The 26,793-nt window shown below is 51.4% G+C and overlaps 1 protein-coding gene across 1 annotated transcript; it reads left to right on the forward strand.

Moving 5' to 3' along the window:
* On the forward strand, window positions 1-26,235 carry LOC131205323 (uncharacterized). Its single transcript, XM_058197384.1, has 5 exons — window positions 1-291; window positions 10,305-10,853; window positions 23,258-23,481; window positions 25,226-25,374; window positions 25,628-26,235. The coding sequence occupies exons 1-5, from the start codon at window positions 1-3 to the stop codon at window positions 26,233-26,235; spliced, it is 1,821 nt and encodes a 606-aa protein (XP_058053367.1).
* Window positions 26,236-26,793: the final 558 nt, after the last annotated feature.

Here is a 26,793-nt window from a genome sequence, read left to right on the forward strand (position 1 = left end):
ATGCGGCCAGGACCCGGGCTGGTCGTGATGGCGCTTGCGTTTATTTCAGGGGCTCGGCGAGGCACCGGTCTACAGAGCAGCACCAGCGCCAGCAGCGCCAGCAGCAGCAGCAGCAGCAGCAGTGCCATCGAGAGTGGCAAGTTGGGCAAATTTGGAGAAGACAATACGGCAGCAGGAGCAGCTGGAGGTGGAGGAGGTGGTGGAGGAGGCGGCGGACGGGGAGCACTATCGCGGATAAATCCGTGGCTTTCGGCGTGCGATCTGGAGCCCAACTCGGCACCGGATCTCCAGGTAGCGTAATCGATCCCCCCCCGCTTTGGTCCAAACCTTCTCCCTATCCTAATAACGGGAAGCCAGGATCCTGGCCACCGGTGACATCATGGTCTGCGCGTTGCCAGAGGACCGTTTGTACGAAGTGATTAAGTGACTGTGTTTGCGTGTGTGTTGTGGGATGACTTTCGTTTAGTGTCCTGTCAAGTCCGCCTGGGGAACCAGTGCCTTTCGAGCACGGCACATCCCATTCATCAATTATATAATAATAAAATTCAACCGAGACCAGCATCCTGCTCGAAGAGCGTGTCACAGAGAGGAAGAGAGAGATGGAGAAACAGAGCGAGAGCGAGAGAGAGAGAAGTGGACACGGAAAGAGAGCGAGAGAGAGATTCGTGGGAGTTCGATGCCAAACAAAACCTGGACCACGGAAACCTCCCACCAACACCATCGAACGGGGCACAGGACCCCACAGGAGTTACCCAAGAGCTGGCTGGCGGGCCGTGTCTCGCTCTCTCGGGCCGGCCAGGCTCTCTCCCATGGCCCTCTCGGTGGCCTGGTGGACTGTAATCTCTGCTCGATAAGGAGGTGCTCCGGTGGTGAAGGAAGCAAAAAAACGGGCGAAAATCGAAAGAAAAACACCATTGACTGCCCGCTCGAGCGTGTGCCGCTGCGATGGCGGTATGGCGACCCTCTCTCTCTCTCTCTCTCTGTGTGGGTGTCCTGAAGGAGACCACCACCGACAAACGTGGGCAGAAGGGGCGAGCCACAGAGGGGGTGATTCCGATTCCGCACTTTCTACAACAAATTATGCTAATGTGCTCCCTGTGAGTGAGAGAGCGGGCTGCGAGTGGTGATTCGGTGGGGACCAACGGCCAGACATCCTCTCGAGGAGCGGATATGAGTTGTTGGAATGGAATTCCGACTTGGAGTTTTCCGTGGGTACATGTTTTTGGACCACTGTCGGGGCCACGTTGATTGCTTTCATTGATTCGTTCGGTCAAACATTCGGGCGAGGCAAAAGGATATCCCGATTCGGACACTTTCGGGCCGGGTTTGGGATAGCGTTCTGAGGGCGACGCTTGGAATGGCCAACTGTCGGCATGGGATCGCGTACTAGAACTAGAATTTGAAGGTTCTGGAAGCTCATTGATTCATGACGCTGACGCTGATAGCTAGAGAACGTGATCTCGCTACATTGTTGCTGCAATCTGATCAGATCTGATGTTATCTGATGTTACATTGTTACATTGCCATACTGTCAGGGCTCGAACCTGGGGTTATCTTCCACGAACTGGCTGTTATAGACAACCGGTGCGGTTATCATTTATGTGTCTTACACAACACCCAGCTCAGAGTCCTTCTCCCGGCTGGTAACACCGATGGATTACCGCGAAATCGCGCTGCACACCCGTTTCTAATGAAGTAAGCCAATCGATAAGAGGCACGCACGCCGTGGAGAAGGCGCTCCGACGGCAGCCGCGCGTATATCGGAATTTGCGCTCAAGAACCAGCTCTCCCCATCGATGGGCTTATCCCATCAAACCCCGAGCCGAGGCCCCACCTCGTCGTGCCGTGTGCCCTTCTGGCAAACGTGATAAAAATGACTCCGGCCTACGTCACCGGGGATGTGCCGGAGGACGGGGGCCTCGCGGGAGATGGATGGATTGATGCCATCTTCATCAACCATCGACCGCATGATCACCGGTACGTGAGATAAGCGGCGGCCCCGATATTGGCCCGTGCTGCCCGTGTGGAAACTCCGTGGAGGACGTTCCAATCTTCGCGATTGGTGCCTGGCTCCGGCAGCCTCTAGGACGATGCGGGCCTTCACCACCAGCATTACCCATCCTTTAACCCGCGCGCGCCATTACAACAGTGTGGAGGGTGTGAAAAAAGAAATCCCAACCACACCACAGCCACACATCGGCCAGCCATTTTGAGAGCCCCACACCGCGAGTGCGAGAGAGAGAAAGAGAGAGAGAGAGAGGGAAGATAATGAAAGAAAAACCCCCGTTCGAGGGGCCAATCCCCCGGCCGTTTGGTCCACAAAGTTCTAGGCCTCATCAGTCTTCTGAAGAGACGGCATTAGCATAGGACGATTTTATTGCTCAATTCATCCCCTCCCGTTCGATGCGAGGGGCGGTGGGTCGCGCGGCTCTCTTCGACGTACCCTCCGAATCGATAAGACTCGTCGCTGGTATCACTTTTTGCGCTGGCCCACCCGTTGGAGGGCCTTTTTTGGGCGCGCGCGTTCTTGTTGTTGGTCCAGCTTTCGCCCTTCCAAAGGTGGTTGCCCCACCGTGACCACGGATCATTAACATACAGCAGTGGCCGTGAGTTCAGATCCTCACGCCCGAGCTGAGTGATTCTCGCCTGGCATTGTGTCCCAGCAGCGATTCGATGCGGGAAAAATGTTGGCGTTCCGTTACACAACCCACATCTCGTGGGCTTCATTTGGGGTCGGTCGTGTCACGATTGGCACGCACGACCCGTGCCAACCCGGGAGGGGGGGCCCACTAAATCTGGTCTCAATCAACACGCACACGCGTAGCCACAGGGTTCCCGAGCTCAGCTGAGGCCATCCGGTCTTGTCACCAACACCAGCGTAGCGCATTCCGCGCGAGAGCGCGAGCGAAGTCCTTCCAAGGCTCACTCTCTGAGAGAGAGAAGCAGGATACTGCGCTGCCTTGACACACTTATACCGACCCGACCGACGGCGGCCGACGCTGCCTGCGTGTCCTAATCCGAGCCCATTCACAAACTATCCCTTCTCGGCTTGGAACGGACCAGGATGCAAGAAGGCGCTAATACCTCGAACCCCACGGAAGCAGCCATTCAGCCGAGGGCGCGAAGATCGCACGGACCAACTTTTCCGGGGACCCACTTGCGAGGTAGTTGTCAGACCTTGGGGCCATGGAGGTTTTATCTTGTGTTGCAGTGCTGTTGTCTCGCCCATCTTCCGTCCCGTCAGCCGTATTGATTTTAATTGACCACTCCGTACGTTATTTGAAGTAAATGGCTTTATTTGAGCACATGTAATACATTCTATTGGAGAAATGTTCGAGCAACGATTTAATTGGCGGCCTGGTTTCGGCAGCTAATAACCTGAAGGTCCTTCTGGGACTGGGGTTGAGGATTCGCCGATGCTGCCATGCTTCGGGAGGATAAACTAATAATCAACCAATTGAATCAATTTGGAAGCATCAGTTCGAAGCGCTTCCCGCGAAGTTGCTGCGATAAAGGACCCACCAATAGTTGGCTCTTACATAAATCCAGTTCAATGAACATTTAGTTTCTCGTTTTCGGAACCAATATTTTGAATGGCGAGGGCTGTAAGAGATCGTTAAAAATTAACTCGAATGATATTGAATTCGAACTCACGACTGGCATTATGGAATTAATCAATTGCGTTGCAATTGCACAGCACTGTGGATTATGTTTCATTTCTTTGTGGCATCCACTGCGCCGTAGGTTGCTTTGTGAATCAACCTTGAAGGGAATAAGTTTTCAATCAAACATCGTCTTTCCGGTATAAGCAGCAACTCTTTTCGATAGTAGCCATTAGAGAAGCCTACTGCGTTCATCGACACAACTTTAGTACAAAACTTAACCTATTGTTAGTTATTATAAGGGGTAACGGAAATCTAAACTTACATCATTTATAGTTTGCCAATTGGAGAGTACTCCGAAAATGGAAAGTGTTCGTAGGTCAGAATTGATAATGACAAATAGATACAGACAATGATACTTCAATAATGAGTTATTTGAATATATTTAAGCGATACAAAGTGTTTGTACTATTTATTTCTTGCACCCCAAGATTTATTCGTATATAGAACGGATCTTTGTTTACGCCTGAAAAAGAGCCTTTGAGCGCGTATCATAAATGCTAAAATGTTCAACTTTTAATTCTTTTCAACACGAACGAGCTGACGAAGTTCAAGCTGAACAGAATCCTTTGTATAACGATTAAGTCATATCCACTGAACTAAATGTGAAGAGCTATAGTTATGAATCCAACGCATTATATCAAACGCTGCGTAACGAGTCACGGTGATTGCATAGCGTTGATCCACAACCATCAACCACTGGTTCGGAGTATTTTTCTGCTGCTGGCGAACACTGAAAACTTCGCACAGTTCCGTCGGGCGCGTGCAATGATCGTGCAACTTTGGTCAGTCCGAAAGTTTCAGCGGGAAGACACATAATAACATCTTCTCGTTCTAGTTCGTCTCGCCCGTAGCTTTGCTCTGGCTTTTCCCACACAATGGTTTTTGGTGGTTCGAACTCACGACCATCGGGCGCGCAGTCGAGGTTGGTGTTACGAAACGCACAGCCCATCGATCCGCGGTGCGGCACGGCAACAGACGGACAAAAACTGAGGGCCACTGGTGAAGGGAAAACTTTCCAGTGTTTACCGGCGCAGCTCCGGTCCCGGTCCCGGCCCCGGCCCCGGCCTTTTCCTTCCCATTATTTCTAGCCTTTTCCGTTTCATTGCGCTCGATCACGAAGATTCCCTACACACTTATCACCCGTCGCCACCACCGCTCTCGGTCATCCGCTCACCGAACCTGAAGTGGAAAACATTTTCCCGAGCACCGCCGAGGAATCGAGAAACGAAGAAACTGGATGGTTCCCGTGTCGTGCCCCGGACATCGGAGCATCTTCTCCGGCCGTCCCCGTCCCCGGTCTTTGGAGCGCCCGGGCGTCCTCCGGGCGTCCGGTTCCGGCCGCACGGCCCGATTGTCCCTCTCTCTGTTTCTGACTTTTATTAATTGATCGGATCGATTCCGATCCGATTCCGGAGCCGTAGTTGGAGTGGGCGACCGGGCGTTCGTTTCCCATTTCACCTTCTCTCTCGCTCTCTCGCCCATTCTCTCTCTCCCTCCCTCTCTCTCTGCCGACTTCCTCGGGGTTGGTAATCGTGTCCGTTTCGGGTCGCCATCTAAATGCCGGAGCTAGACCGGTAGCGGAGCACTCCGGTTCCGCTATCGTTCCGGGCGTCCCATCGCAGGCCGGGTGAACACGGTGATTCGGGAGCTCTTGATAGAAGCCGGAGCTAGAAGGGATCAGCCCTTCGTTCGTTAATGTGTTGCAATGCTCTTTGTGATGGGCGCTTCGTTGGGGCGTCGGCGATGATTGATTCCCCTGATTCGACCATACGCCCGGGTTCGATTGGTTCCCGGGCCCCTCTCTCTCTTTCGTCTCCATCTCGCGCTCTCTCTCTCTTTCTCGTGGCCTCAATTTTTCAAACACTCATCATAAACACGGACCGAGGTGGCTAAGGATTGCATTGACAGATCGACGATGGTGTGTTGCTGTCCGCTAGAAGGCCCCAGGCCCGGCCCGAGATGCGGGTTTTTGTGTCGATGTGGCAAATATTTGCCCCATCACCTCCCTGCTAAGTATGGTCGGCGACGAGAAATGACAAGTCCAGCGAGAGCGTTACCCAGCCGCTGATGGTATCCGTTTCGCCGATGGTCCGGTGGAGATACGGATCGGCCGCCCGTTCGCATTAGCCGCTTCCCTTCCCGCTTCCGTCCGCCTCATTGTGGTCCCTTTTCGGCAGACCCTCGTTCGGTTGTGGTCGTTCCTTTCTCCGAACCCACGGCACTGCGAAGGATTCGTCGAAAGAAGCACCGAAAACGAGGTGCCTCGGGATGGTACGGCCGGCGATAGCGAGGGGATAGGGCCACGGTTCCCGCGAAACCGTGTCGTGTCTGCGGTGGTGGGTAAACATGGAAATTTCACTCTCCGTCTGACAGCCAATTAAATTAATATCGTATCAAGAGCGGGGCCCTACAGGCCTCCCATTTTCCGGGGGCTTCCGGGGGTGCCTGTGCTGTTGCCTATGAGAGGCAGAAAAATTTAGAATAAATATCGACCGTGGTCTAAAATTAGGACCCCAATAATAATAAGGGAACCCTCCCCCGGGCCGGTCGGGATACCGAGACTGCTGTGGACCAAGTAATTCATATTTTAATCAAGGTGTGTCGTAGAGGTTCCTTCCTTTCTCGTGCCAAGCAGGTGGTTTCTGTGACAAAGAATTTGGGGGCTGATGGTTATTTTTGGTAGTGCCTGTGGGGATGTTATGATGAGGTGGCGCTAAGGCATGATCATGCAAAACTGGGGAACGGGTAGTGTTCCAAAATATGGAACCACTTATGTAACGTTCTGGTTAGTCCGTATGAAACTGTGTTGCTGGGAAGATCTCATACGTCCTATGTGTCCTCCAACTTTTCATTTGCTTGATCAGATCTGTAAACTAAGCAGGTCCAAATAAGGATTTAATAAAATATTCATTTTGTTTTATTAAAAGAAAGTAATGGTGAAAAAAAACTTCATGTCCTTTGATACAAAGAAAGGAACAACTAATGTCGCCTTCAGTCAGTTACTTTATGTAAATTTTTTATCAAAACTGCTTAAGGTTTAATGTGAGAATTAAGTGAAGGCCAAACTCGTATCCTACACCGCTACTTCCTGAAGAATTAATTAGTCATAATCAAGTGGCATTTGAACTAACTGAGACGTGCATTGATTTCAAGAAGTTTGCCTCCATGCCGTTCTCTCGAGGCCCACTTTTGCCCGGTGGCCCCGCTAGTATGGAAAATCAACCAGATATCCTACCCGGCCATCACGCATTCCGGTTCCGTTTGACAGCCCAATTCTCAGATCTGCTCCGATTGGCCCGTGACTGGACCGTAAAGAGGTGTATCAGATGTTGGCGTGCCCTCCTTTGCGTGCTTCCACTGCTTTAAGTACGGCCGCTCCAACTCCGGATTCGAGATCGGTTCGACCACAGAGTACTGCAGAGAGAAATTGTTCGGCCTGAATATTTATAGGATCTGCATGAAGGGCCTGCAGGTCTTTCGGTTCTGCACGCCGGCACGCATGTGTCGTTGATAGTATCGAATTTCGAAAATAGACCTTCTCGTGTTCCCCCTTAGGGGCTCACCGTAATCTCGGTGTACTCTCGGGGTCAGCTATGGAACGAATTGGGACAAATTATTCTTCAACCAAATTGAGCACCAGCCTGTGATGTTCCAACTGTGCTGCAATTTTTGAAGAAGAGATCCATAATGCTATTATTTTATTTCAATCTCAAAAGTTTGCTGTTGCACTTAGCGTTGTGCAGATTTCTAAAAGATATTGGAAAAATTTCTTAAGTGCAAGACTTGCGGAAGAGCATGCATGCGCCTTGTCCGCAGTGGAATAGTAAAACTCCTCTTCAAAACTTGTGACCCGACCTGTAGAAGGAAAGTTGTCCCTGCACTGGACAGCACTGGAGCAAAGGCAGTCGAATTTGTCGATGCACCCTGTTGTTGTCTTCGTCGTCGTGTAACTCTTTAAAACATTTCGCCTGTCACGGTCCGCCCACGGTTGCCCTTGTAACATCCTCCAGCTCGGAAGCACTGCACTTGACTCGCCCGAGGCAAAAGAAGAACGTCCATCCTTGGAGCGCCCACCGGAGGAGCGCAGTAGATTGCGAACGTCAACTGCCACCACCAGGCCCACGTAGGTCGTCCTGGAAGGGAGCGAAGATTTGAAGGAGTGGGAAAAAAGAAAACCCGCTCAAGTGGCTCTCGGGGGCAATGAGACAACCACAGAGGGCCCCGAGCAAGGAACCGCCATCCACACCGACATACACCCAGTCACGGCAGTAATTGACCTTCGATTTTATGGAGCTGGAAAATTTATTGAGTTTCCTCTGCTGGAGCAAGCGCCACAATCTGCCCACACCCGATGGCCACAATGTTTTCCGATGTGTTGTAGACTCGCTTCCAGGAATTGCGAATAATGTGATGCTCTGCCGGTGGCGGGTTGGGTTTATCGGCTCGCTGACAAATTGGAGCCATGAAAGTCGCTGGACGAATCGGTTCCATCGATTATCGAGTTCACTTCGTTCGTTAACTAAACTAAAGCATCGGCTTACAGCCACAGGAACGCCAACATTCAGTACATATTCAGTACATAAATACATAATCAATGACATCATATTGATCATATGTTGTATATTATTTTATGCTCATAACGATCATAGAAGAGCTTGCGATCATCTCGAAAAAAACACCATCGCCGTAAAAACACAGAACGTTATAGAAAGTAGTTAAAACAGTTAACTTGAGCCCATAATGCTTGAAGTAAAAACGGTGAACTATTGCAATCAGAAGCGGTACAGGGCAGAATCGGATCGATCGATCGGATTTAGCCTAATCTGTAGTAATCTCTTTGGGCATTCATCCAATTTGTTTTGGCTTAATTATGTTCATCCTCCCAAAGGCTTTCCGATGCTTTTCAAAGCGAACGACATTGATACAGCTCGTCGGATCGGTGCTCGAAACCCGCAGCGTTGAGGATCGCTCGGAACTATTCCCTTTGCCCTTTCCGACCCGGCCCTACGGGGGGACGCTTGGAATGTTATGCTGACCCGGGCCGGCCCGGCAAGGTCCACCGCACCGTATTTTTGTCGTGCGCGCGTGAGTGGCCAATAAATCGACACGACCGTCGATGGGCGATAAAAATAGACTACCCGCAATAATGTTTCACCAACCCCCAAGCCGGCCGGTCCCGCCTGGCCGCTGGCCGATAAGATTCGATAACCGATTCGTCATCGTCTTCGTCGATCCGATTCGATTTGCATTATGCTGCGCATGCGAGACTGCCCACTTCGGTAACCGCGCTTTGGCCTCCGGATTTTCCGGATGTAAATGGACGAAAAGGAAGATGCTTCGTTTTCTTCATTTTAAAACGTCCGGGATGCTGAAAGTGGCCATTAAAATGTTTCCACAGACCCAACGGCACGGGCCACATCATCGGGGTGGATCACCCCGGTGATGGTCGGATCACCGTTTGCGGATCAGGCCAGTTCTGGGGCGGGACGCTCCGCACCATTATTCAGCATGACAATGGAATTCGTGTGATGAGAGAAACCGTTGGCTTCGTTTCCGGGGCCGCGAAAAGCGAAATGCGAAGTGTTCTCACAGTTTTTTTCAAGCCAAATCAACGGACTCGCCTTCCCAGGCGGCCACCACTTCCAAGTGGGGTGTGAAAGCGGCGGGGAGGTGGCAGCACCGTGGCCGCTTGGGAAAACACGCGAGTGAAGCCGTGAGCCGAGCTGTTTATTTATCCAAGACGCTCCCGCGTGAGGCAAAAGTTTATTGGTGAGCGATGGAAATGAAAACGCTCCCGCCCGTGAGGCCAACGCCTTTGGGGGTGAGCAGAGCGGCCCGAGTTTTCCACGGGACCCCGGGCCCATCCCGTCGAAGGAGCGCTCCCTGGTGCGGCCCCGAAACAGTTCCCATGCAATTGTTTGTCTCTCAGTCTGCGTGTGTGTGGAGTGCTGGCTAATGAAAACATCAGACAGTCCGGATAGATGAATTATGGTTATGGAAACTCCCCTCCCTTGGCCGCCCACCTTCACCCTGCCTGGTGATCGTGAAGGCGGATCGATTTTCCGAAGGCTGGTGGATTTTTCTCTCGTTCGCTTTACTTCAAGTTTGTTTTCGACGATCGTAATCGATCAGGAAGTGTTCGGTAATGTCCGAGCGAGGCCGATGGTGGGCGGCTACCATCAAACACTCTAACGCCAACATCCGGCCGAAGATCGGGTCCGGTCAGATAAGAACAAATAAATTAAAACTTCATTGAAGTTCCGGCGCCGGCACATGACACGCCGGTCGTTAGCTTCATGGTTCTGGTTCGGGCTTTCTTTTCCACCTTTTCTACGGGAGATAAATTCCTTTCGGTGATTTTGATGGGCATAATGGAGCCACGCTTACGACGGCGAGCCCTGGACACGCGATCAAAGAGTTGACCAAGAGTAACATGCAGCTGAAGAAAGAGTAAATCCCTTTTTGTTTACAAATTTCTAATCAAAGGTTCTAATTGGCAATGTTTGTGCTTTTTTGAACGCGCTAAAGTTCCCCGGCAAATTTTTCCCGTTTTGTTCCTTCCCATTCCCACCCACCCAACCTGTGTGCTCGGGCAATTGAATTGATCCTAACGTATCGCTATCTCTTCCATTTTCGCAGGGTCAATGTTCAGCCAGTACACTGCCCGTGGCCTGGATAGACGAAGGTCCTGGACCACCGCGGTGTCCACCGCCGTGTGAACATTTTCATACACATGCTAAATCTAATAATAATAATAATAAAAATAACAATATGAATAATAATAATAATAATATTAATAATAAAGCTAGCGGTAAGCCATACAATATTGATAATACTAACTATAACATGGAGAACCGGTTAAATGATAAACGACAGTGCCTTGACTATTTGGGCGATAATGACGAGTTAAGTCCAGCACAAATTTGTAAAAAATCGTCACAAAGTATTGAGACCAAGCTGAAAACCCTACGTTTAAGACATTGTTGTGAGCGTACCGTTGGCAGTGCTTTACACAACGCGGCCCACGCCGAGGTGCTGGGCGGTGGGGCGCCGTGCGCCGCCCGGTTGCTCGAGCTCCTGGAGACGGACGCGCTGGCGGCACGGATCACATGCGAATTTACCGAGGTGCTGATACGGTACGACTGCGGACAACCGTACTCCATCATCCACCACTGTGAGGATTGTAAGGTAAGTGCCCGGTGCTTCTTCTTCAGAATGTCCCTTGGAGCAGTGTAAAACAAGAACCGTTTGAAGTGTTTAACATAACCGCACAATTTAATTAAGTTCATTTCAAGTTTAAGACATTGCCTCAACTCGTTGAGTCCTAGTAAATTAATTTATGTAGGTCAAACATTGGGCCAGTCAGTTCATCATTTGCAATCATTGATATCATCCATTATGTTTATTAATATTAATATACGAATATTAAAGAGCGGCTCCTAATACCATACCGATCGACGATGCTCTCATTCCTCTGAGGCAATTATTTATCGCCTACTGAGGATGATGTTCTCCTTAATTCAGCCGTTGCTCTGGGACGGCCATGCACAAATGATTGATATCTGGTTGCTATGGTACTCTGAGGACTAATCCAATAATTTTCGATATTACCTTTTCAAATAAGGAGCAACAAGAATGTTTTTAAGCTGCAAAACCATTCAACCCAAAACCAACGGGCGGTGCGGTTTGTTCATTAGTCAAACAGGATACATTCCGTTGAAAATTTTGTTCGTCGAATCGACGTTCGATAATTTCCCCTATAAACGTAACGCACGAAACATACTCTGGTTCCGCTACCAATCATTATCACGATGACGGTGTCCTCGGTGGAAAAGGATGGTATTGTGGGGTGCTGACCACAGCCGCTTGTTGTTCGCGGTGCCACCCCGCCGGAGAAACAGAGCATAAACGGTTTTGGGGCACCCGGTATGCTACAATGTTGGCCTCGCCCGTGTCGCCTGTTTGCAACTCTCGAAAGGCTCTCGAAATCATCACGATCATCACGGGCCGGTAATGAGGGCCAAACCGCGTTATGATGGAGCAGATGGTGCTGGTCGAGGTCACACGGTGACCATGGTGGCGATGATGGCGGCACAAAACGCACACATTTTCCTTCGCCTCGAGAATCGGTTCGAGCTTCGCCAAGTTTTACGATTCGTTCGCCTTGATTCCGCCACCCCCGGGGCTGGGCGGACCGGAAATGAGCAAACCGGAAGTCGCTCGGGCTCGGAATGGAAACGGAGCGACCGCTCGGACATTGTCTCGGAGGAATTCGGCCGGGCTGAAGATAACCGCTACGGTACACGGCCCGTTTGTCGAAACTGGGCCAACACATACCGGACCGGCCGCTGTGTGGGTGGGTATGGGTGCAAATATTAGCGCAATGCAGATGAAATGAAAAATGATCCTTAATCGGTCGCCGGCGGTTGCGACAAACCGACGTTGGGCCAGCGTGCAGCTTGAGGTTATCCTCCACCACGGGCCGGTTGGTTGATGGTTGGCAAATTATCATATCTTCACCGTGCCCTTCGCCGCCCCGGGGGCCGTAATTACTGCTAATGTTTCAATGACTACTTGTGCACCGCTCGCCCGCTCCCGTTGGCGCTGCGTCGTTTGTGTTATGCTGGAGGGCGTTTTGAAGAGCCTCAAGTTCAAGTGAGGCTACGCCGGAACTTTCGCAACATCATGTCTCTCCCTCTCATTTTCTCTGCTTGAGGACAAAAATGTTTGAAGTAGAAACAATTAAAACTATTAGCCCAACCACGCCTGTCCTTTGGCGTTGTTTGGCAACGACGTTAGGGCACCCGTGCGGGTCCCGCCAAAACGATGACGATGATGATCCCGAGGGGCTGATGATAATGGGCATTGTGGTGAATCGCAATAGGAAACGAATGCGGTTGTGTAATCTGCACATTCTTCGTCGTCGTCGTCCTCATTGAGCTGGACATCTGTCTGCCGAGTTCGGTGCTTCCTGCAATGATTCCGCTTTGCCTTTGTGTTCTCAAAACTCAAAAGTGCATCTTCAGTGCACCGGTTCAGGGCCCCTCCGCTGCTGCACCAATTGCTGGGTAAAACAAGTTTGAAGCACTTTGGCTGGTGCTCGAAACTCGAAAGAACTTTCGGTGAACAGAAGATGGGCGTTTTCCGTTTTGGACAGTCTCTACTTCAATCAACCCAAAATCACGCTGCCACACCGTACCGACGACTACTGCTACCAACGGAACGTGATACTTTTACCCGTGACAATACATTGTCTGATCCGTGCGCGGTCCTTCTAAGGACAAAGAAATGTTTCACTTGTTTTCGCCCAACACCGCGACGGATGCAACTCAACCGGGACAGGGAAACCTGCGGGAGGATTGACAGGAAATTGATTTTAATAATAGATTTGACAACGATGCCACTCCATCAGAGAGCAGCCCATCATGGGGGTTGGCCGGCCCGCAAGGATGCACGTGGCTCCAGCCGAATCGGCTAGCGTGGACCCGGTGGGAGCTTCAGTATCTGGGGCGGGTCAGCTGATTCAATTACTCCACAAGGCCACAACCGAACAGCAACACTGTTGCCCCAAATGGTGGAGGCGCCCTGTTGCAACACGAAACCCCCGCTGAACACTGAACGAAATCCCGCAGCCCAGCAGCTTTCAATTAGCGCCGATCTATTAGCGAATCGTGCATTAATAAGGAATTATCGTGCGGTTGACGCTCGCCGCAGTGGCACCGGTACCCCGAGGGAGTTTGTCTATTTTTAGGAGTTGCCTACTTTCCCCTATTTTGGCAGTTTTGCCCCCGTGTGGAACTGATGGAGGCGCCTGGTGTTTCGTTCGCCGCTAATGGAGGCGCCTGGTGCTTTTCGAACAGAAAATAAGTTGAATGGCTTGGCATCTCAAGATAGCGCGGAGGAAGTGTAAATGGTAAAGAACTACGAGCATACTGGTGGTATACGACAAGGCAATACAAAGCAACATTATTTGCTATGCGCCGTAAATATCACATTCCTCGGATCCGGCGGGCTCGCCTACGATCTTTCCGCATTCCGGTCCGGGTTTGAAGTTACCCAAACACCATTCAGTGCACTGCAGTGAAACCAGCCATCAAGAGGTTGTGACCTGTGCCAGGGCGTACGAGAAGGCGTTTGGTGATTCTTAACCTCAAAAGGTTAACCTCGAAAGCAATTCGAGCGTAGGACGTCGCTTGGACGGAGTAAGCAGAGCGCCGGCAGCACCGACGTAATTGACACGAAAATATCGTGGCTATGTTTCCATTTCATAACGATGAAAATTAACATACCGGGACTATCACCCGGTTTGTTGGCAACCTTTTGTGGGCCACCTAAACAAACACCGATCCTTCCGACCGAACACCGGAACGTTGTGCGCTGCCCGGAAACTGATGCTTGTGGCATCTTTTTTCGCATTGCTCCACAGCTGGCTCACGTTTTTTCCGGTTGACAATCGGGCCGCTGCTGGTGGCATGCATCATGCTTCAGTTTAAAGCGGATTTCGTGGAGCATTAACGATCCATCGCCTTAAAGCCGCCGAAGCGAAGTGGCGTATGCGAAACAGAACGCTTAAACGGATTTTCCCGGCCTCACGCTCCCAGCAACGTGCTCCCCAGGGGTTGCGGCCGTTGTGGCAACAATAACGCAACAAATTGGATCGATTGGGATCACAGCCATGGGCCATCCTGCCATTCGGCAAGCAATTGCAAAACCTACACCAAACTGACGGCAGTGCACCGTGGAGAACAGGAGACCTCCAAAACGGGGCCACAACCTCGCTTCGTTTTCCGCTTTCGAGTGGCATTGATTTCACATAAATCTTGTTACGACCCTCTCCTAGCCCATAAACCTGCCAATCTCGATGGTCACCGGTGTCACCAACCGGGAATCCGGCGCCCCTCCCTAGGGGTGGCGATAGGGAGGCGAAATAGAGCAACCCCGGGTGAACCGGGAACGTCAAGCATGGCCGGGCGGCGGCGACAACATGGTAAACTGTGTCATCCCGTCCACCGTGCACCATGCGCCATATGTCACTAATTAAAGGGCCGGGACGAAGTGTTAACAATGCTCCAGGGGGAAGGGAGCCTCGCCCGGTGTTTACAATCAATTTTACGACTGTTGATTTGGGGTGTGATTTTTTTTCTCATTTTCTGTGTCCCATGGCCCCGTTATTGAATCCACCAGCAATGGGTCATAAAACAGTGGAATTTCCCGTAGGTCGGGGGGAATGCGACGGCAACGCCCTCCGAAGGGAGGACTGGATTAAGGGTGAAGATGTGGTTCAAAGTATCCTACGGGAACGGTGCACGGTTCTGCTTAAGCCACCATTATTTCCATGATTTCACCATTATTTCAATCCAACCATTCTAATGGTCTAAAACAATGAAAACACATCGTTGTTTTGCTGTTTGATGTAAATAACGCTTCGCATCACCAGCCATCAAAACGAATGTTTATGGTACCGAATTCGGTGATTAGAGTTGAGTTGTTCCGATTGCCGCGAGAGAGTCGTACCGGAATTTCGGCTTCAAACATTTGCAGAGTAGTTGAAGACGCTGCTGACCACCAGCATTTTTAATTATCCTGTACAAAACGACTCATTGAAGTGGCCAATTGATGATGGCCACGACACGTCACGACTCAGTTTACTGTCAAATTCATTGGCACTTATTTCAACAATAACCCCAGTATACTTCGGAAACATATAGAATGGAACAAATTTTCGGAAAGGTCAAATGAAACGCAAAACGGACTCGGAAAACAGTTTCCATAGGAAAGGGACGAACTTTCCATCCACCGCTTCACCGTTTGGCTACGGCGAAAACCCGATGACCCGCGTCCCGGCGGCACCCGGGTAATTGGGTGGCAATTAGCAAAAATGGGCCGAAACGGCCCCGGGTCCGTCTAGCACAGTAGTGCAGCGCAGGCTAGTATCTCGTGGCCTCCTGGCTAATAATTATTATCCACGCCGTCGAACGAGCGGAATGGAGACACACACCGCGACGTGGCCGACGTGCAACGTCCCACGGCTCGGTGAAGATTTTCCGAGCCAAAAATCATCAATCCAACCCACAGACCCCCTCGAGCCCCGACGTAGGCTGGTGGTTGACCTTCGACGGTGAAGGATCCGCATCAATCAACATGGAAACATTCCGACCGGCCACCACCAGCAAGTGAATCACGCTCGCGATCGGATGGTCGCGGTGGGGCCGTGGGGTGGGTGCCGCCGATTGGGGGTCGATGCGCATTTGCATATCCGCGCAAAATCGGCCGATGATGAATGCTATTTCGGTGCCAAATGGGCCGATAGTTGCACACCGTGAGTGACAGCTTCCAACTCCACTCGTGTCACGTCCCCGTGATTCGTTTATGGTGGTGGAAATTCGTCGTCCCCACCGAAGTTGAATGTAGATAGAAAGACACGAAGAGTACGTGTTTAATTTACCAATGGCCACGCTCAATTATCCTGGAAGGAATTTGCACACCCACTGGCTTTGTCTGTCTCATAGTTCACTTACGAGGGGCTAAAACAATAAAACAAGAGATTTCATTGTAAAAATGAATGGTGAATGCTTACTGATGGAGGCACAGCATTCAATTTTGTTTTGTACTTGATCGAATCATATTCCTTCTAGCGGAAATAAATCACAGAAACTAAGATCCTTCTGAACCTGCTGCAATGGAAATCGCAATTAAAATTCACTGCAAATTAAGTTTCTATTGAAACTCACTCTATTTGTTTGATGCATCCTGCAACTGAGTGCAGCTAGTTTTGCTTATATTCCACCAAAATTCTGCTTTCTGAGTTGCTAATTTCTATAAGATAGAAAAAATAAGAAAAGAATCGAAAAAAAATCGCAACACAAATACTTGGACTTGAATTTCACTTCAGTGCGATTGAATTTTGTGCTAAATCGGATGGTTAGAATCAGCTGCTTTTGCAGGGAAACTCTATGCCGTCCAATGGTCGCCATCACCGGTGAAGCATCGTGCTGAAGCCGGAAAGAGATTCATCATCCGTCCACCCAACCGAAACTGGCATCGAATGGTGGCCTTTCGCATTCACCCAAATCCCCGGACGCCCCTTCGGCCGTGTACGTTGCCAAAAATGTTTGATTGACACAATTTTTGCCACCTCACCCGGGTTGGCGGGGGGTGTTATTTTTACCACCCGACCGCGACCAGACGACCAGAGGGAAAAGACAGTTTTCTTCGGGCCCATCTCGGAACACAACCAGCAGACAGCATCGTCGAAAAAGGGCCACAAAATAGCGCAAAAGCAAAATCCATTTTCGAGCGAAGTGAGCTACACTCAAACACAATTCCGGAGAGTGTGTCCGAGTGTTGGACACCTTGCATTCGCGTCCGCCCGCGGTGCAGATCCGGTGCACTCTCGCCTCGCCTCTCGGCCGTTAAATGGGGCTACCGAGGTTGGTCTGGCGGTTGGTTGGCTGCATAGAATAAATATTTTCGATAATAATTTCTTCGGTTCTCGACGGTGCTGCTGCTGCGGCGAGGGAAGCTGCGGAAGCGTGCAAGTGTAGCGCGGCGACTACTTCACCTCACGAGCCCTCGATACGCCAGGCACTGCCAGGCTCCACATCTAGGTCACAGCACTCGAGCCGGGCGGCCCCTGCGGAAGGGCGGGCAGGCGGTGTAATTCAGTTTTCGGCGGGGGTGGCTGGTGGCTGAATAAAGGATGAGCAGCACTCGGATTCGTCCGCTGCGTCCGCTGCTCACGCGCCGCGCCCCGCCACTGCGCGTTGTTCCGCTCTTTATCCTTTCTCGCTTCCGGTGCCGATAGTTTTTGTTTCCAAGTGTGTTCGCGCGGACGTGTGTGTGGGTGATAACGGGCGACCGTGTCGGTGAGGAGAGTTGCTTCTCCCACCCACACACGACACCCTTGGTGCGGTCGGGTCGAGCCAAACAGGACGACGTGTCGGGCGATCACGTAGGGACCATCCATCTGAAGCATTTCAAGCAGGAGGCGCCCGATGCTGGAGAGAGAAAGAGTGAGCGAGAGAGAGGGAGAGAGAGAGAGAGAGAGGGAGCGAGAGAGAGTCGTCTTCGTCGTCGTTGTTCCGAGTCGTCCCGGTTATTGTTGTATCTGGGTCAGGCGAAAAAAAAGAACTGAAAGAAAGAAGCGAGCAGAGTGCTCTTACGCGAAAGACATAGTTGCCGGGCCACAGTCGAAGAAAACCCCTGTTTCGACCCGCGGCCGGAAGGATGGCCGCACGGCACGACGTCTCGTGGGTGGCAGGCCAGAAGGACGGAAAAGCGGCAGAAACGTAACAAAATGTCCAAATGAAAAAGGTGCAAAGCGCCACCACACATCCTTTCGTGCTGCTCCGGCGGTGCCGTTTGAATTGTTTGTGACAACCGAGGATAAATCAAATCCCTCACGAAAATGTAAAAAAAAAAAAAAAACCCGAAATGGGTTTCCCCGGTCCCGGTCTGGAGTGGTCCCGTGGAGCGCCTAACAATGGGCCTGGGCAGACTAAGAAACCCGGTGTTGGATTTCGAGACGGATGAACAATGTATTAAAAACATTGCGAAAACACGAGCCAGGAAGCGAACAGGAGCAGGTTGGTGGGATGTTTCGGTTGCAAGATGCTACGATTGGATGGGTTTTAAAATGTTTAATCGATTGTTTAATTGTTTGTGAGGTGGTTTTCCCATTTTCTAATTTGCTTTGCTCCTGCTTTTGCTTTGTGATCCGATTCGAGCAGTTGTACCGGTTCGAAGCCCGATCATAGCTTTGGGCTCGTGAACCGGTTCATAGCCGGTTGAAAAACGGGAATCCCATCGGGTCCATTAGCGATCGTGTCTCGCATTCGAAACTAACATCGTAGATGGGCCAAACTAATCGCGGGGGGGCCATTCCATCCCGCACAACATTGTTGTGCGCATTTGGTGAGGAGATTGAGTTTGTGTTGTTTTGGCTCGCTCGCCCCACAAATGGGCCATAAATCATCAACCGTTTTACCAATAACAACCGGCGCGCGGCACGGTGCGTTGTTGCACGAACCTTGGCCCTGGCCTCCCATATAATTAGCTTAACGCTCGCTCCGCTCACGACATCGTCGTCGCGGTCGCCGATTGTGCATCGATGACGTGACAAAATGGCACAAATCTGCACTGCGACGGTCACGGCGACGCCGACAGGAATCCGTTCAAGCGTTCAAACCGGACCAAGCCGTCGTAAACTTTGCTCTACTTAATTCGCAAACAACTTTAGAACGAACGGTCCCTGGATCCACTGGAACACGACTTTGTATGGTTTGCGCTCACGGTGCACCCGGAGTCCGATAGATATTGGCCCGTTGGCCGGCAGTTATAAGTGCGGTCCCCGTTCCGTGGTTTAATTGTCTAGAAAGTTTCCGCCACGGCCCGGGCAACCATCTTCGTGCGGCTGGGTGCGTTCCGGTGCGACAAAGAACCCCTGCGCATCCGTTTGAGTCTTGGCCGAGTCGAAGCAGGGAACGCACCATAAATCGCACCGCCTGGTATCCGTTCGGATCTCTCTCTCTCGTTCTGGCGGGGTGCCCAGAAGGAGCGAGCAAATAATGATGATGGTCCATTTGGGTGATCCGCCCCGGATACCTGGAGCTTTTCCGGTTCCTGTCTGCCGGGTATTGTCATGTTGGTGTCATGCGGAAAGAAGAAAAAAACATCCAAATGGTTCTCGAGCTGTTTTCCCATGCACAAGCCGTCAAACGGTGCGACCCTTTACGGTGGCCGCTTTTGGTGTTTGAAGGGCGGCAGGTACACACGCATTTCAGACGGTCGCATACGGCCAGGGCGGACTTCCTTGAAGGACCACCATCAATCGACTCACGGCCCGCCCGCTGTGTAATGGTGTCCTCCAGCACCGGCGACCGGCAACCACGAAACGGCTTGACACGGCCCGATGAAAAATGGATCCGTAAAATGGGATCAATCTGTGCTGGAAGATGGGCAAAAAATAAAAACTGGCAAATTTATGCCATCCGCCGCCATGCCAATCGCACCGTATTTTATGGCCTTTGCTTTGCTCAAACAGGACGCCGCAGCAATTAGTAACAAAACGCCTTAAAAAAGGGAACACAATCATTCACACCACCTGCCGGGAATCGTAAACAGAATGGCGAGGAACCAGTGTCGCCAGTGACTCCCGGTAATATTGACGGAATTTTCATTGTAATTCGCTCATCCTGAAACCGAAACCGAAAGAACTAGAACCGGATTAGTCAGTGTTACGGGTGGTGCAAAGGAAGATCCGTCGTCGTTTGCTCTCGCTCTCTCTCTCTCTCTCTCACTCTCGCTCTCGAAATGATATAACAGACCCGCACACGGCGGGACACCCGACGGCGTTCCGATTGTCTGTCAACGGCCTGTGGCCGCCGCGAGTGTATTGGTGCCTGTGCGGAACTATGCGCAATAGAGTTCGGCGGCGACGGTAACCAAGCCGATGTGGCTGATGTGCACACATCATCATCACCATCACCATCATCATCAGCAGCACCGTAGCGCTAGCGCTGATTCATTGATGTTTTTATTGGCCTCGGCGTGAGCTCGGATGTTTGGGGAGTTTTCAGCCCCAAAACTGTGAACACGTTTTTGAAGAAAATGGTGTGTTCCAGTATTTCTAAACAGTTCCCAGAGTGCAATCAATGATCGACACCATTGTTTGTATTTGAATTGAATGTTCCCATCAGCAGTCGATACATGAATCGGTTCCCTTTTCCGATAATTGCCGTCGATAAGGGTTTGGTTTTGGGAAAACCCGTCTCGGGGATCAGATAACCCAGGTCCCAGGAAAGCGAACCCTGTTGGCGACAGGTCCGAAAGTTGGCCAAAGATGTATCATGTTTCGGGGATCGCTGCTGGCAACGGGCACGGTCACGGGGCGCTCACGAGCGACGGTTTTCCCGTGTGTTCACCACCGCATTCCGACTGGGAGCAAACCGTGGAGCCTAATAGCGACCAGAACCAACAAATTACGTACCAACACTAGCGTGGGGCTCTCATCTCCCCAACACACCCACGTTCGCAGGTTGGCTTGTCCTGGCTGGTGACAGAACAGGGACACACACGCGCAAGGACTCGCTGTCGCGGCCTTGGCAAGCGCTCACTCATTCGCTCTCGGTCTTCTGCTTCGCTCTCTCTCTCTCGCGTTATCTCTCTCACTCTGACTGCTTCTCTCTCTCTCTCTCTGTCTCTCTAGGCCATTAGAAGGTGCAGTTCCGGAGTGAAGCAATTTTTCATCCAAATTTGCTCGACACGACACGTGTGCATGTGTGGGAAGGATTTTGACAGGACTTCCACTCGGGGAGTCTACCGAGTCGAAGGCGACGATTTGTAAATACATTGCCACACAGCAGGGGTTCACCGAAATGAAGAGTATTTATGGGGTTAATTTAAAAGCACGGGAGCATTAGTGTGTGTGTGGTGGTGTGCGTGCGCCTGGGACAGTGTGCTTCCGACGGGCCGCCACCTTCGCTGGGCCTCCGAGTTGGGCGAGTGAAAGAGCGCGCGCCAGAGGGATAGAGCAGGAGCCATCGTGCCACTTTGGGGATGAATGAGTGCACGGCAGACCCAGCTCCGAGCCTTGCTGGTGACCCGCACCGAATGCTGCCCATGGCCCAGGTGGTCTCGGCTGGGTATGAAAAGTTGTGTTTGTTGAAATTCGAGCAGCATTTCGAGCCTGGCTCGACAATAGTTTATCGAAGCTTTCGCCCGTAACCAACCTCTGGAACGCCCGTGCATTCCGTGGCTCCAGTTTGCAGTCACACATTTCCGGGTGCGGAAATGATGTGGTCGGGACCGGAGCGGGACCCAGCTCGAGGCTGAGCTCGGAGCCCCCCACCCACACACGCGCTGCCGCCGAGTGACAGATGCAAGCTGTTGCGAAACTTAGTTACTGTTACGTAACTTCGAGCGCTGTCGATGAGATGGTTGGCGCAGAGAAACCGTTACATAGACGCGTTGCTACATCCTCTCAACGGTGCAAGCTGGCGGGATGGTCGAAGGCACATTAGGTGTGCTAGTTATGTCATGCCGTTGGGGTAAACGGAACGCCAAAAGGAGCTGGTCCGAGAATGTTTCAAAACTCGCCGTGAAATGCGGATGAACTTTATTTATTCTTTATTTAATAATGAGTTGACAGAAAGCGTTTTGTCATACTAACTAATAGGCGATACGTAATTGATAAGCAATTCGAGGAAACTGTCTACTAAAAGTCACCGAGGGGTTTCTCCCATCGTTGGCTTCGCGACTCCTCAGGAGTGCGCATTACCGACATTTATTACTCATTAGCTTTGTCGTAACAGTATCCTGGGAGCCAGATACTTCGGAGAGCATAAACCAATCGCAACCATTGCAATGATCCCCATGTGCTGTCCAAAGGGCCCTCAGCAGTCGTAGTGGCTATTGGAGACAGTCGGCTCCCTTTCTCGCACGGCACACATTAAGCCACGTTTGGCTGGTTGGCAAGCAAAGGGGCTTCTTCATTATGCGTTTCGTAAGTTTAGTTGATTACGTACCGACCGTACCGGGGAAACGGTTGGTTAAGGGGAAAGCAAGAAAGCCACTCGGTCGTTCCAGCTCACAATCCGTTGCGACTTTTCGTCACCCTCCAGGTTCGCCTTTGCGCCTTTTCTTTCGCTGGGAACTAAATACGGCAGCGCCATAAAAAGAACCGACTAAGAAACCGACTACTGACGAAGACACCGGCCTCTTAAAGTGTGTTCTTTGCTTCCGCTACCAGGGGTTTCGTTTTTAAGTCCTGCTCGGCAGCTTTATGACTGGTTTGGCCTCCTGCACCGACCGACCTATTACACTGTGTGAAGTGGCGTTTCCGGAAACTTTAATGACCGAAACTTATGGGCCAACCAGAACCAGCGCGAACACGGGCACGGCCTTTTATTTTTGTTTCGTACTTTAACCTTCCGCTGGCGGGTGTGCATGCCAAAGGGCTAACGGTCACGAAGGGGCTTAGGAAGTTTCAGTGCGGTGCAGTGCCGCTGATATTATGTTGAACGAACGAGCCAAAGGATTTGCCGTGCGCTGTTTGCACTGTCCGACGCGAACCTGTGGCTTAAACGGTGCCCCTCTTGTTGTGCTGCGGAGGCGGCGACGGCGAAGCACCGCTACTTGAGTACTACTTTAAATTCGTACGGTTTGTTGGACACGGCTCGTGTCGGTTGAGTTGGAACAACGGTTCACAAAGGTTACATAAGAAAGCTTTTGCGAGAACAGCCGGAAAATGGAAATGACCCTCAAACGGGCTTTAAATAATGCATTTAGTGGCAAAACATCTATCGCCATCCATCGTTTCTTAGCAACCGAAGCAAAAATTGCACTGTAACTACTATTGCATACCTTTAGGCGCACACATTTTTAGACGATTTTGAAACGATAGAACGACAAGATTGAAAAATGTGCATTCTTCTACACATTGATTTATTCGTTTGGCAGTCGGTCTTTCTTCTTAAATAGCTAGCTTGCAATATGTCAACTACGATATTACGAAGGATATAAAAATATGTTTCAACACAAAAATAGTTTCGTTAACTCAGCTCGTTGGTTTGTTTCTGCTCACTTTCTTACAGGAGGCATATCGAAGGTGGGGCTGCAGCGTTTTTATACCGTACTTCGCGTCGGGGGACGACATCGAAAGTGTTAACAATAAAACCGGTAATCGAGACAGTGACCGAGCAACCCAGGGTAAATCGAACGCCAACCACGTGGATGCCGCGAACAAGCAGACTGAACCGAATTTGAATGATGCGAACAAACAGCAGCTAGTAAAAAATATATCAATCACTATAAAAAGGTAAGCGCAAGCGGCTGAGGTAGCCCGCGGCATCGATAAACTGTTTGCAGGGGAATTGACTGTAGTGTGCCATTGAAGCGCGTGAATCGGTGCACCTTCCGTAAGATGAATCAGTTAAGAGGATGCAAAAATCAATCAATCAACCAAATGGGTCGCATCGGGCTGCGCTTTTTACCAACGACAGCTGTCGACAGTCGAAATCGAACGCTCCGAATGGTCCGCTCCGAACGGATCGTTTCCCATGAAATGAAGGACAAATTGCTAGAAAGGAGGGGGGCTTAGCTACGGGCCACTATTTTCACTGCCTTCCTAATTCTCTCACCTGAACCCTGGGTCTGGGTCTCTCGAGTCACATCGGAAACGCTTTTAACACGAGCGTTCGTTGCTCGTTTGGCCGTCAGCATAATCTGCTTGACGAAGGCTCCTGGAGCGGCACGAGCACCGGTCGCCGGAAAACTGTCGGCGGAACGTTGTGAATAAATAATTCGGAACCATTTCATTCGGGAGTTTCGAAAGTCGTTCGGTCGGCTGGCCACAAACCGCTAGCTGGCAGGGAAAGAGCTAGCCACACGAATGATATAGACAGAGAAAGAGAGAGAGAGAGTGCGACCGAAAGCAAGGGGGAACACAAGACCAGAGCCACTTTGGCTGTCGAGAGCGTTCGGTGGAATGGAAAAATCTTCAACGCGCTTCATCCGAGTCCGAGTCAATCAAAGGAAAGTGAGCCGCCAGAGTTTTGTGGTGAAGATTTTTCCCGGCAACCAGCAAAAGAATGAGTAGGAAGACGGAACACTCCAAGCCACCTGAGCTACCCCGCGGTTCTCCGTCCAACCACTCCTCACCCGACAGGGCGTTGCGTGAACCGGTGCACCCAGTAAAGCGAAACCCTGATGGATCGCTGGGCAGACAGGCTAATTGATTAGCTAAATGGATGCACATCAGGGCAAATCGGCGAAAGTTACACCCCCTTCACCGTTGGCCGGGGCCGACGTCGGTGCATAATATATGGGGACAGATTAATAATCGCTCAAACTTCTTCTTCCCGGACCAACCAACGTTCCTATTTTCGCTCGAGCAAGACGAATTAACACGGCGTGAAGGGCCACATCCTTTAGCACGTCGTCGTCGTCGTCGTAATCGGGAGCGAACGATTGATCGGGGCTTGAGCATCAGTCTCGAGAAGATTAGCTCTTCTTTTCTATACCCCGCACCGGGACCTAGCGGTGCGGGTTTTTTTGTCCCACGAATCTTCGAATCCGGGCCGGGGCCGAAAGAGCGCCACCAGGCGTCTCCATCGGGGGTTTGGGGTAGAAAATAAAAACTCCCGACGGAGCGAAACACAAACACCAACAAACTTAGGGCACACATACTAAGGCTGGATTGGATAGAGTGCCGTGGGGCAGCGGCCGACAACAGAACTCTACACCCGTCGCGGACGCGGATAAGTTTTGCAATAAAAATAACCTACCGAAGACCGAGGAGGGAAAAATAAGGACAGGAAGCAGCAAGTGAGCGCAGTGAACGCTGAGACATGAGTGACACGCGAAAAAAAAAATGTCAACTTTCGGAAACTTTGCAAAGGTTCAAAAAACGGCAAACATCTGACAGAAGGGCTGGAAGTTGAGCGGGTTTTTGTTAGGGACAGCTCACGAGCGGAGTGTGTTGGTGGAATTTCCAGTGGTCCAATTCAGACGTTCTCCGGCATCATGCTTCACGCTCTCACTTTATGATTGTTGCCTTTCAGCGCACGCCGAAAAACGCAACGAGTACGAGTACGACCGTGTCTAAATGTATGCCAAACCGTAGAGCAGAAGTGCCCGTATATGCTACCGGGGGACCGAGCACCAGCCTACCCGACGCAGTACGCCGGTGAGCCGACGTTTCTTTGCCGAGGTAAGTAGCCTCCTATTGGCGGCCGCCAGGTCAGCTCCGGGAGCCCAGAAACCAACGATTCGGCTTCGATTTCAAGACGAGTTTGCCAGTTGCATTCGAACGTCAGCAACAACCATCAAAAGCCACATTCAACACGAAATGTTTTTAACACAAACTTCAAATTAAAATAGCGTATATTGATGAGCCATTGTAGCGTGCTTTAAGTTCAAACAAATGACAGCGCGTCTAATACCGCATTTTTGCTCTGTGCCAGATCTAAACATCGAAGAGACAGGAGAGCAGCTGCGTAAATCGAACAACGGTCCGACGGGGTGCTGCTACGACTACTGCGGGAAGAACCCGGCCGGTGGGCTGTGTGCCCGCTGTGATCCGCTCCACGGTGAGGTGCATTCGAACGATACCGATCTGACCGACAGCAGTGAACCGCCATCGATATCGGCCGCGTGCCCGAGCATAACGAGTACGACGCCGAGCTCCTCGCTGTCCGAACAGTGCCGGTTGGCGCAGTCGGCCATCAGCTCGACCGTGGCTCCGGCGACGGCCATCAGCAGCAGCACCGGCACCACCATCATCCCGAAGGGCGTGACCAGCGCTAGCCCCACCGCCAGATCGAGCCCTGCGCCCAGCACTACAATCATGCCGACGGCGAGCAGCACGGCCAGGGCGATGTCGTCGTCATCGGCAGCGACCACTTCCGCCTGGCGTGCGCTCGCCGCACTGCTGAGGACCCTGTGCGCACTGGTAACGGTTTACCGGACGCACTCCGCCCACTGGTGGATTGTCCTCGTGGCGATGCTGACCATCGGTACCGAGTTGGTCACCTGTACGAAGCAGCTGGTGCACCTGTTCGTCATGTTATAGTTCATGGCGTCCCGGCGTCTCCTGCTGGGTCTCTAGCAGACCCTGCTCCGAAACGGCAGGGACACCGGGAAGTGACCACTCGCAACACACATCACCAACGAACTAGCACCCGGGCCAGCCCGTGCTGACTGAAGAGTCGTGCGAAATAATCATACCGGATCGCCAGAAAATAACAAAATAAACAATACCAAACAGTTGGTTACAAACAGTTAATAGTAGCTGTATGCAATTGTGACCCCTTCCGCAGTGGTGCACTCGAAAGGGCGAAAGTAGACAAGCCGAGAAGGAAACGGTGAACATGAAAACCCCAAGGCGGAGCCTTCTCTCCCCCCACACACAGGCGTTGCTCCGCCGGCAGTGCCAGGTGGGCTGTCCATGAGCGGCCCGAGTCCTGCGTGCGTTCAATTTTAGAAAACATAAAATAATGATTACAAACGTAGACGGGTGTGAAACCAGCACAGGAGCCGTAACCGTAAGTGGTCACACGCGTCACGGTGACAGATAACCGCGCAATAAGAGGGCAAAAAACAGGAAAACCGAAACGAAACAGAGTAACGT

Source organism: Anopheles bellator, chromosome 1 (assembly GCF_943735745.2).
Source record: "Anopheles bellator chromosome 1, idAnoBellAS_SP24_06.2, whole genome shotgun sequence".
In the NCBI taxonomy this organism is placed as follows: Eukaryota; Metazoa; Arthropoda; class Insecta; order Diptera; family Culicidae; genus Anopheles; species Anopheles bellator.

What these genes read in the sequence shown, in the direction of transcription:
- LOC131205323 (XM_058197384.1), top strand. Translation starts at nt 1, where the DNA reads ATGCGGCCAGGACCCGGGCTGGTCGTGATGGCGCTTGCGTTTATTTCA. An exon ending in ACCACTGTGAGGATTGTAAG is followed by an intron (nt 10,854 to 23,257) that starts GTAAGTGCCCGG and finishes ACTTTCTTACAG; the next exon opens with GAGGCATATCGAAGGTGGGG. An exon ending in GCCGACGTTTCTTTGCCGAG is followed by an intron (nt 25,375 to 25,627) that starts GTAAGTAGCCTC and finishes GCTCTGTGCCAG; the next exon opens with ATCTAAACATCGAAGAGACA.